This window comes from Amborella trichopoda, chromosome 5 (assembly GCF_054954075.1).
Source record: "Amborella trichopoda isolate Santa Cruz 75 chromosome 5, AtrichopodaSantaCruz75HAP2 v2.0, whole genome shotgun sequence".
NCBI classification, from domain to species: domain Eukaryota; kingdom Viridiplantae; phylum Streptophyta; class Magnoliopsida; order Amborellales; family Amborellaceae; genus Amborella; species Amborella trichopoda.
The window spans coordinates 9,487,222-9,499,303 of NC_142340.1; the positions used below are offsets into that span (position 1 = coordinate 9,487,222).

The following is a 12,082-nucleotide window of genomic DNA, read 5'->3' on the forward strand; positions in this document are numbered from 1 at the left end:
GAAACAAAAAACATAATAAGGGGCTTAAATAGTAAACAAACAAAATTACAAATATAAGTCGAGAACATCCAAGTGACCGACTGCCAGTATTGAATAGCTTTTCTGGTGATGAGAGAGTGCAGTTTATGAGAGCTCATTTCAGGACTCATGAAGCATTGCACCTTAAGACTCTTATCCTTCAAAATGCAAACCATCGTTACAGAGAGAGAGAGAGAGAAAGAGAGAGGATAACATCAAGAAAATATAACTAAATTCAAGTGGAATATAGTTCAGAGGTACACAAGGTGATAATTTACTTGAGCTCATGAGAACAAAACTTAATACAAAGATACAAAATGCCTTGAATCTGATGGACGATGCAGATTAAATCCAGGAGAACAAATGCTTCGCAAGTTCCTCAAACCCAAAATCCAGCACTGCATATTATAAATTCCTTTTCTTCTTGCAGCATAGATTAACTACATAATAACAGGAAATAAACATATCAATGTTGCAAAAATGGCAAGTAATATATAGCTGTATAAGACACACTAAATTAGGACTTCAAGAGCATAGAGCACAAGATGATAAGAAACACCATGGCTTCTGTGAATGGTAGATTCGAGAAATGGGATGATAGCTTGTCAGAAGACATGGCCTTCTATATGCCAGCTGCCATTCAGATCTTGTGCATGCTATATTCAGCTTCATCTGATGTCATTCCTTCCTTCCAGTCCTCAAATTCTGACCCACCAAAAACTACTTGTTTGATTCCTACATAACTGTGTGGAAAAGGCCAATTAGCACAGATTCACCAACTCTTTTTTCTCAGAACAAGTTCCATAAATATTTTTATTGCATTTGTGCTTTCCTGATTAGATTTAAAAAAAAAAAAAATCATGTTCTCTCCTCTTCCATGCATGAGTAAAATACAGAAACATGATTTATCCATACTTTTGACTGTGACCAAGTAAAATAGTGACACCCATACATTGCATTTGGTACACAAAGTAATAAGCTGATAGAGAAATGGAGAAGATCAAATTTTGTGCGGTCAACCTTGGTTGCCAGCATGTCAGAACGGTCAAAAAACTGATAAACATATTAGCATGTCTTCTTCCAATGGAAGCTTAAGAGCTGAAGAGACAAAATTGAAGTTTCCAATACTGCCCTCCTTCCAAGTTCCACTCAACTTCTATTTCCAGAATCAAGCATTGTGAAATAAAGCATCTCCCTGCCAATGCTTGAAATAGAAAATCTGCCTGTTCCAAATTGAAATAAATTGTCCACATTCTTACCCTAAACACAGAATTTTCTTAATATTCAGGCATTTTCTTTTTACAATAAATTTCAGTTGAGTTGACCTGGGGGAATGAATTAAGTACTAAGGCAAGCATGTCGGATCAGTGAGTCATGAAGGTTCGGGATATTTCAAATTTGTTCATATGCATACACAAAGATATACACATGCACATACATACACATTACACAGATATGCACGTGCACATACATACACATTATACATGTGTGCGCTCTTCAGTAAGCATACCATGTACATATTTAGTCAATATCCTCCATGCATGAGGATGTAGATGAATGCATTATTACATGGCATCGACCAACCATTTACACAAAATGTAATCTAAAAGACACTATTAGCCAGTTCCTCTTTGATCCATAAAATGCCAGTAAACGATAATTAACCAAGACGAGGCATACCATTTATTACTGACGTATGCAGACATTAATTCTACAATTTACAAAAAGAACTATCCACCATAACCATTTATATTTCACGTAATCATAAGAAGGCTTAGATCTTACTCAGAGCTGATATGGGAAAGAGCATTTATGAGCATGTCAAGCAGCAATGGCTCGCTCGTGCCGATATCCACCCTATTAAAGACAAAACAAAAAGTCAAGATATTTCCAGTAAGCAGTTTTCCCAAGATTATTTGCTGAAAGGTAGCCTTCATAACTAAGATGTTGCCTTCATAACTAATGATGTTATAGACACAAGCAGTAACAAGACATACAAAAATGGAAAATGAAAAATAGTGCCAAGTTCAGGAGACATACCATATGCGTGCTAGATTGTGTTGGATCTCTAGATCCCCAATATTATAAAATGTCGTTGGTGTCACATTTGCTCCCTGAGTAGCATCATAAGATAGTCTTCTATCTGATGCTGATTGAGACAACTGTAAATAAGAGGCATTATAAAGATGTTGTACATGCTAGCAATCAAAGAAACTGAAACATCTTTTCCATGAACGTGTGTTTGAAGAAACTGATATTCAATTTAAGAACCATATGATGCATCAAAATATATAATTTCTCCTGGGACTACAGAGGAGTATATATTAAGCCCCATTTGAAATTAAACATCAGGTTTCATCAAGCACCATGTTGAAATGGAATGAAGATGGAACAAAACAGTGGAAGAGAACAGAATATAGTTCAGAACAAGCAGCTCGTTTATTGTAAGTTTGATGAACCCTGCAATAGACTGATATTTCAGGATTTTGCATAATCTATGAAATCTTGATCTCAAAAAATATTAAAAGGGCTTGTGACATGTTTGATTGAACAAAACAATACTCTTTAGAATCTATATTATCATTAATTATCTGAATCCCACAAAATTCAAGTCAGACTTGAATTTTGCGGGATTCAATTCTTCTATCGCCTTTTGGTTCATGCTCACTCGTGTAACCCACGAAACCCCTCCCATGTTACCAATCTTTCTCCCTCTAGACAACCTTTGTGAGACGCAGTTCTCTCTCACCCTCACTCTCCCATCTCCCCAAAACCCTATCCCCTAATTATTTAGAAGTTTGGAAATGACCTCATTCTTCACAATAAAACTCTCTCCTCAGAGGATGCAAACTTCACATAAAATTCTCTCCTCAGAGGATGCCAATTTACAGGGGCTGCTGTCTCCTTTCCTCCCCCCCCAATAAGTCTAAACAACAAGATCATCCATTCTAGATAGAAAGAGAGAGCACTCAATGGCCCCTCTCTGTCTCTACTTTTTTGGATTGCTGAATCCCGCGCTTTTATTATCTGCAGCATGGTTCCAATGGGCATCAGGCATGGACAACCACATAAGGAATAAGCAAGCCTCGGCTTGATGGCAAGTTGGCAACCACCACTATCACCACAAAGCCATGAAGCTCTTTGCCCCATCACACCATCGCCATTTCCAATCCCCCATCAAACCCCATAAAAACCACCTGCCTTCTCTCTTACTCATGCACATCATGGTCCTTATAGTTTCCATCTCTCTCCCCTTCTTGGGTATAGCTCTCATTTCAATTGACATTTGCATCATGGATTGTCCTTCTTGTCTCTGATTCCAACCTAGCTAGAGAAATCAAAGTGGGTTGTCTCCTAAAGAAGCTCCCTTGCTTCACCTAACAAGTTGGGGGGGAAGAGAGAGAGGATTGAGCTTTGATTGTGAAGGATTGAAAGTTCCGCTATTTGCTTAGAATTTTTAATGAAGGAGATAAGTGCAGGTCAATTCCTTTTTGTGGCCATAGTTTCCATGCAAACTATGTAGGTTTATGGGTTTCGAAGTACCCAAGGGCCTAGGTTTGTCTAGTCTAGGTCAAGCCAATGAGTTCAAAGGCTCGAGATGATGGTTTGGGAGGTAAATTCAGGTGTACTTCAAGTTTCAACCAGAGATTGAAGTTGGAGTGTCAGGTTTTCAGTTTTGGATTTTGGGGTTATTTTGGTGTAATAGAACAGTTTAAGTTACAGGGATTATGTTGCAATAATAATTTTGAGTATCTATAGAAAACAGGTTGCCTCATAGATCTCAGGGTCCTCTTGTATTAGAATCCATTGTCACATTGCGCTGGTATTCTACCTGTTAGTTGATTGTGCATTGCCTTCATTAACTTTCCACATAAAAATTTATCCATTTTTTATGGGTTTACTTCTTTGTTGACATCTGATTACAAGTTATTAAAAAGAGTGATTATTGGTTATGGGTCAAGGTCTATTGGAAGGACATAGGTATTTGATCTCCCTGATGTATCTTGAATCCTTTCTAGGATCCAGGTATTTCTGCATTCCTTGGAAACATTGAGGATATTACTATAATATTTGGACTGTTTCCTCAAACCCTTATCCTCTGCCTGAGAGATAGGAGTCAGTATTGCACTTCCAAAAGAGGGGGAGCATTTGAGTTGACATTCGTGACCCCCTAAGAGTTTAGACCATCTTCATGTCCTCATAGGCTGTCTTGGCAGTTTGTTTCTGATATAGAAGATGATGAGATTCTTTGTAGTTTCTATGCATTGCACTTTAGTTTAATAGTTCCTTTTTTCTTTTGATTGCTGGTTCATAACTTTTGAAGGTGCTCAAGGTTGCATTTAGTTTGAGCAGGGAGCATGCTACAGTTGAGGGAAGGGGCTACCAAAAAAGAAAAGTTAGAACACCAACATGAATTGGTAAGTAGAAAAAACAACCCACAGTATTTGGATAGTGGCGACCCACAGTATTTATGGATAGTGGCGACCTTGAATTTCTCTCTCTCTCTCTCTCTCTCTCTCTCTCTCTCTCTCTCTCTGCCAATAAATAAAAGGAAAGTGGAAATGCAAGGTGAACTAATATCTGTGGGTGATCAAACAATGTGATTCCAATGTATTCCTATTGATATTTGATTTTTCGTTTTATGTCTAGTGTTCATCTTTAATGGTGAGAGAAAGGACAAGCTAGGTAAAAAACAAATATATGCTTAATAAGAAAAAACACTAAATTTTGCATTTATCAACCAAACAATCAAAAATTCAAAAGTCTACTAAAAATATGAATTATGCAAAGGCAATCAAATGTATGCAAAAACATATCAAGGTAATATATCAACCAAATATATAAAAAACGAGCAGCACCTTTATTCAGATATCCGAAATAACCACGATATATTACTCTGGCTAAAATTAATATATTCTACATAACTTTTTTTGTTTTCTGGCATGTGCCAGTATATACCTGCCAGCCTCCCAAACCAAAGAACCCCAAATCCTAACAAGTTTTGGTCCCAAAAAACCACTAGATTTATAGTGTTCGTTAACATAAATTTTCAGACGCAGCTTTAACGACTTGCAGCCAATTGACATGAGAAAAATCCTTGAATTCTAGGGTTTCAAGTCTTCCAATGTACTATTCAGGATCCCTACACTCTTGATTCCAGAGAAGTCCTAACGTATGCGGAATCTCACATGCCAGGAAAACCATAGCTAGTTTTACTTTTTTTTCAGTCCAGGTTTTGGAATTCACTGTTTAGGAGCCAGAGATTTTAGCTCCTGATAAACCCTAGATTCTTGTGCCTATCAATCGTGAATAGATTAAAATGCAGGAGACACATTTAGATGAAAGCAATCACCTTATTTCCTTTGAGTATTGGCATAATTTCCACATATATGAATAAGATCTAATTAACTCTTCTCAAAAAAGCAATCACCTTATGGAAAATTGTGGATCATGGACATACATTCTTCCTATTTGATAATTAAGTTGGAACTAGTAACTTGTATAAAAATGGAGTATCACAGTCTGAGAGTACTTATAACAGGTGCGCTTTGGTTGTAGTTTCTTCCCTGAATTCACTTATGTTTTCTCTTAGTGGCATATTAAGCATCCAAATCTTATTTAATATTGAGCACATTCTCTAATTTAATTGAATCCAAAATTGCACTCATACCTGCATATTCATAGAATTGCATCCTCCAAGACGCCCGATAATGTGCCATGCACGAATTGCCTGCATTTAAAGCATAGCAATCAATTAACAGGCTCTCTATCAATTACTACAGAAATATGTTCACAAAGAAATCTTGAATCAAACACACAGAGTACCTACTGAAACATTTCACAAAGAAAGCTTGTATCAAATCCACAATGCAGGTGCTTACATCACAAAGTAGAGTAACATCATTGTTCAATGGGGGGCGATGGAATTCAAACCATATGTATGAGTTGGAGAAACCAAATCTGTCAACACAACCATACAAAAGTGAGTCTCCAAAGAAGCAACACAAAAAGGAAAAAAAAAAACACAATGAAAAACACAAAAAAAATACTGAATTTGAACAAATAGAAAATTCGTTAATAGTCTAGAAAGAGATATAGGGAGAGGTTCCCTTACTTGTGAAAGATATATATAGAAAGAGAGAGGTTGCCTTACTTGTTAAAGATAACCTTCATTGGAACTGCAGAACCAGCCTTGGTCTGCAAAATTTTGTTCCTTTTGTTCTTTATTCTCTCCTCCAGCTACCCATTTCACCATAAAATCCCCAGTACTCAAAATTTGATAAAAAACAAAGAAATCCATTTCGCCAGAAACATCACCAACTCAAAACTCAAAACTCAAAACAAAAACCAACCATTTAAAAAAAAATTATTAAAAAACACGAGAAGATAAATCCTTACTTGCTTCTTTGAGTTTTCGGGGTCATCAATAAAGCCCGTTAGAATCTCTTTGATCTCAGGGTCTCGATCGTAATCCTTTTCTTCACCATGTCTCCCCACCCTACTGTTTTCAAATGAATAGTCTTCATAATCATCATCCTCCTCTTCTCCTTCTCCATATTCGATTACAGGTGTGTAATCATCAGGCTTTGCTTTGGGAAGATAGAGCGAGAGCTTGGGGCTAATGGGAATGGAGGAGAGAAAAAGCGGAAGGAAACAGGATTTTGGTTTAATGGAGTCGGGTGAGAAAGAGAGAGAAAGTGAAGTAGTGAAGGCAGGAGAGGAGGAAGGGGAAGTTGTGAAATGGGTTGGGTCAGTCCAGCAATTGAGTCTCTTCATTTCAGAGCTCTGAGTGATAGTGAGCTGGGTGTTACAGTCATAAGAGAGAGAGAGAGAAAGAGAGAGAGAGAGAAAGATTTGCACAAACTGTTTGAAGAAGCGAGAGCACCGCAATGAGTATGTTTGGTTCTGGAAATGAGTTATTTGGGGAGTGTTTGGATAATAGCCGGGTGGAACATGTTTTTTCTTCTTTTTTTTTTTTTCTTTTTTTTTTTGGTTAAAAAAAGAAATACGACCGTATATTTTATTTTTAACTTCCATATCTCAATAGACCTAAAAATTGAAAGTATTAAGCCTGCATCTTTTCTATCTTACAACCCCCTAACCCTTTTGATCATAAATTTTTTATCCAAACGAATACTAAAATGGCACATTATTCAAACTTCATTTCTCTCTAAAACTCTATCTCTCTCTTCACTTCTTGATGAGTTTACCGACCAAGAGATTTAGCTTGAGCTCGAACACGAGCACACCTTTTTATATGTGCGAGAGAGATGGAGTTTGGGTTTTAGAGAAAGATGGAATTTTAGAAAAAAGAGAGATAGAGTTTGAGTTTTAGGGAGAGAGATGGAGTTTTGAGAGAGAGATAGAGTTTGGATTTTAGAGAGATATGAAGTTTTGAGAGAAAGAGATGATGATGTAAGAGAGAAAGATATATGATCATGTTATAAGTTGTTGAAGTCAATAATACACGGTCAAAAGGATTTAAGGGGTTGAAAGATAGAAAAGATGGAGCCTTTTTGTTTACAAATAATATTTCAATTCTTGACTTTGATGAGATATAGAAGTTAAAAATAGAGGATAATAAGATATTTTTTAAAAAAAAAATTGTATTAGTCAATTTTATATTATTTTAAATTATAAAAAGTTGGAAAATTATAAAAAATATACTTTAAAGTCCACAACTTTCATAAATCTCGTCCACACCCTTTTTATTCAATTTTTTTTACCAAAATAACCTTCACGGTAGTCGTAATACCGTAAAACACCTATTATGGTACTCTAAGTACCGTATTGGATACCACATTTTATATGGCACTTAAAATATAGTGATAAAATGTACTCGAATTACTATAAGACTATCGTGTCTTATAAACCCTTACGATCTTCATTACGGTTTTGTTTTTACCATTTTAGGGTGGCTTTGTTCTTATGCTCTAGCTCAAAATTTCTCGAGGCTCAATCTCTCATTGGAATATTTCTCCCTCATTTCCCTTATCTCATTAGATTCTACTTTGATGTAAGAAATATTTTTCCTCATTCTTTTTTTTTAATTCAGCATTGCGAATTTTAGGTTTTTTCTCTTATTTGGGGTAAATTTATGGAGTTTTCCACCGTTTTTCAGCTTGTTTTGGAATGGGATTTTGGTGTTGGCATTGTTGAAATGAGTGTTGTGTACTGTTTTGGGTTGATATGGCTTTGATTACCAATTCAATTTGATTTTTTTGTTGATGATTGTTATGCAATGGGGATTAGGGGTTTGGGAACTTGATTTTAGTTTGGGTAGCAAAATTTGCTATTATAGGTTAAATGTTTTGAACTTGATTTAAGTAGCAAATTAGCTATTATTTATGTTTAGAAAAATAAAAAGACAAAAAGAGAAAACACAAACTCAAAATCAGAAACTTAAAAAACCAAGCTTATTTTATTTAGAAAAAACAAAGAATAAAGAGGAGTTTTCATTATTTCACCGGTCAATATCACAAGCTAGAACTTCAAAGAAAATATAAACTCATAATCAGAAATCAGAAATCAGAAACCACAGTACTTGGACATACTTGACTTCTTAGAGCAAGTGATCAACTTCAATATCCTGTTTTCTAGCTTCTTTCAAGGAAAAAAAATCTTAAGAATTCAAATACCCATAACCTGCAAATTTATCTATATTTAAGTTCAAGACAAATTGTTTTCAAACATCTTTAAGTGAAAATGAAGCCATAAATAACACTTAAATTGATGAAGTCATACAACCATTTTTTGTATAAAGTTCAAGACAACCATGTATAGAGCTTTTGTATAGAGCATGTTTCATTTAGGTGTTGTTTATGTTTTCTATAGTGTATCAATATAATTTTATTGTAATTAAGTTCAAGACAAACTGTTTTCTAACATATTTTCACAAAGTAGAAAGTTTTTAGAAAAATGAATTTACCCCGCCTCCCCAAAATTTCTATCCCTATTAGCCCCTTGGGATCACCAAAATCTCTTGTACCCCCTCAAGTTTAAAATTTTGGGATCATTTGCCCCCTAATTATGTATTTCTTTGTTCTGTTTACAAATTTTATCACAAAATTCCAAACCCATACATTAGTCATCCGTACTTTTTTTTTTTTGTGACTTGATATACAATTTTTATTGACGATAATGATAATAATAGTAATAATAACAATTATAATTAATAATTTTATAATAATAGTAACAATAATATATTAATTGTTAAATAATTCATCTCTTATAAGTATTTTAAGAAATTTTTTTAATTAAATGAATAAATAAATAATAATAATCCATTAACAATAGTACTAAATATCTTGATTAATCATTTTCTTAGTTCAAAATATATTGATGCAATTGAAAAAGACATCATAATATTAAAAAAAAAATCATTTTTTTTTTTCATGCCTAAATTTATAGAGTGGAGTCTACATATGTAAGATTGGTTTTAGGCAACGGAAAAGAAAGGAAATGAAGTTGACTGATGGACGGATTTTGCATTTGTAAAATAAAAATATCAAATTTTTAAAAATAACAAAGAACAACATAATTAGGGGGTTAATGGTCTCAAAATTTTAAATTTGAGGGGATACAAGTGATTTTGGTGAACCCAAAGGGCTCATAGAGATGGGAAATTTTGAGGATGTGGGTATAGGTCATTTTCCCAAAGTTTTTTTAACCAAATTGCCTTGGGTCAAGAATTTTCCATGTTATAAGAAATATAATGGACATGTTTAGTGGATTTTTTTCTTTTATTTATTATGGTTGTAAGTGCTTATCATAGGTATTAAACATGGATTTTGGATGGATGATTGATGGTTTCATATTGTCTTTTTAAAATTGTTATTTGTTTCCCCCCTTCTCATGCTATGTATTATTTCATTTTCTTTTCACACCAACTTGACCATAAACTTCCAAGTGGTGTTTTGATTGAAAATAAATGATTGTGGCTTTTTGAACATGGATCATGGACGAAAGCGCACCCTGCCCTAGAGATCCTACGATTCCTACATTGCTCAATAGACAAAGACAACATATATCACATAACATTTGGGAATGAGATGTATGTACACATGTTCCGAGTTATATTCTTTGCTTATCACGTTAGTTAATCAATTTATTTATTTTAATATTTGAAATCATAAATGTCATTTCAGGATCAAAAAAATCCCCTCATGATTGATGATAATGCCAATGAAGTTACTTTATGGCCTTTATTATATAATGATCAAATTGATTTAGTCAGGAGATCAAGATGGTATCATCTGACCATAGTTGCGATGACTCACAACAAGAGTGACACATTGTCTACTATGATCGAGAGGTGGCACACAGAGACAAACACATGGCACTTCAATATAGACATTGGAGAGATAATGCCGACTCTTGAATATGCATGAAAAATTCTCTGATTATGAGTGTAATGCAACTATAACGCTTAAGAGAATGAAGAAGTATGGGGATTATATAGTCCGCATGATAGGACAACTGCCACAAAGTACGAACCATTATATTATCCAGCTGACATAGTTAAGGAACACATTTAAATAGTTGTCACATAACTATAACCAGATCACCCTGTTACGACACACATGTGCCTACTTCCTATATCTAGTTGGCTACACAATCTTTTATGGATTCCACATATGGTATGGTGCTACAATATATTTACAACTTTTTGAGGTTATGGATGTAGCTGGTCAGTATGCATGGGGTGCAACTGCCCTAGCTTTTTTGTTCCAAGGCTTGTCAAAAGTTGTTCATCTTGATCACCAACACCTAAGTGGATCGACTACTATTTTACTAGTAATGCTAGTACGTTAATGTTTTGATAGTTTTTTAAAAGTTTTGATACATATTTAATTGTAATAATTATTTTTTATACATGCATTTCAGTGCTGGGCATACAAGCATTTAAATTGTTGCGCCCAATTCCCAGAGAAATAAAGGCAGGATAACCTAGATCCATTAGGTGGATCTTTCCTAGAGAATGAGATAACTCTCACAACTTTCCTCTCGTGGATCAACATGAGACTGATAGCGTTTGAATAAATGATACTAATATTTAATAGTTTTCATTGACTTTGTTTATTTATATTTTAATAGTTTTTTTGTGTAGGTTATTATTTATTTATTATTATTATTATATTTATTTATTTATTGATTTTTATTTTTTATTTTTTTGTCATATGGACCCCTTACGACAATTTCCTGATATAGGAGGAGAAACCGAGCAGGACAAAGATTATGGCATTCTTATTTGTTAGACTGTTTTGTGTCTGTACATATTTCATATGTGGACACTTTTGTGAGGGGTACATGCTAGATCGTGTGCTCCGGTAGTTTAGACTTCACCAAGGGACACCAACTAATCCCTTGCAATAGGAGAGGAAGGAGAGAAAGGGGAAGAAGCTTAAGAACTGGGGAGACAATCTTCAACCTCATATAGATATGTGGATGAACATGCTAGAATATATGTGTTAGGTAGCAGATAACATGTTCTATGTGAAGCCGACACAATAATATATTGAGTGGTACAGGATAAAGATTATGCCCTTAATCTATAATCCATTAAGAAAACTTCCCTTCAGATTCACACCTCGAGGTTATCATGATGAAAATAGAATGATAAGAATATTTGGGGCATAATTTTTTACTTTTGATAAGTGATCATTTACTTGATCGAAGGATGAGATCCCCCTAAAAAATATAACCTTCAGGTCCCTATCATCATAGAAAATATGTCCATTATTAGAATTCCTATTGAAAGAGCCATCAAAATGTAAAACGATTTTCACTATGTCGTAACCCATTATTGGTGCGTGCAAGCCCAATCAGTATTGAGATCTCCAATTTAAGATGAAAACAAATATGAAATGAAAAATTTTGGGATCAATAACGGAAGATAACAATGTATTTCAAAATATTTATATGTAATGAGGAGGTTGAACTACAGAAGGATATTAGATTGCAATACAGATGGCATAATATAAATAAAGATCTAAAACTTATTTATGTAATATTTTAATTACTCAACTAAACTAAGTACTATAGAAAAAAACATAATATTTGT

The 12,082-nt window shown here is 34.4% G+C and overlaps 1 protein-coding gene across 2 annotated transcripts; it reads right to left on the reverse strand.

Moving 5' to 3' along the window:
* Positions 1-228: 228 nt before the first annotated feature.
* Positions 229-6,888, reverse strand: LOC18443696 (oxidoreductase/transition metal ion-binding protein (DUF3531)). Of its 2 annotated transcripts, XR_966971.3 has the most exons (8): positions 6,418-6,888; positions 6,173-6,258; positions 5,901-5,979; positions 5,690-5,749; positions 2,059-2,180; positions 1,804-1,875; positions 578-761; positions 229-458 (listed from the first exon to the last, which is right to left on the reverse strand). XR_966971.3 is itself a non-coding variant. In XM_006853878.4 (7 exons), exons 1-7 carry the CDS (start codon positions 6,793-6,795, stop codon positions 659-661), a joined length of 900 nt encoding a protein of 299 aa, XP_006853940.1. In that variant the 5' UTR covers positions 6,796-6,888; the 3' UTR covers positions 229-658. The 2 variants fall into 2 exon arrangements, 1 of the variants encoding a protein (XP_006853940.1); XM_006853878.4 differs by having other exon boundaries at positions 229-761.
* Positions 6,889-12,082: the final 5,194 nt, after the last annotated feature.

Bases quoted from the DNA above. Each gene is read 5' to 3' on its own strand.
- LOC18443696 (XM_006853878.4), bottom strand. From the start codon at position 6,795: ATGAAGAGACTCAATTGCTGGACTGACCCAACCCATTTCACAACTTCC. The intron at 6,259-6,417 runs GTAAGGATTTAT...TGAAATGGGTAG, and splicing joins CCGAAAACTCAAAGAAGCAA to CTGGAGGAGAGAATAAAGAA. The intron at 2,181-5,689 runs GTATGAGTGCAA...TCTTATTTACAG, and splicing joins GCAATTCTATGAATATGCAG to TTGTCTCAATCAGCATCAGA.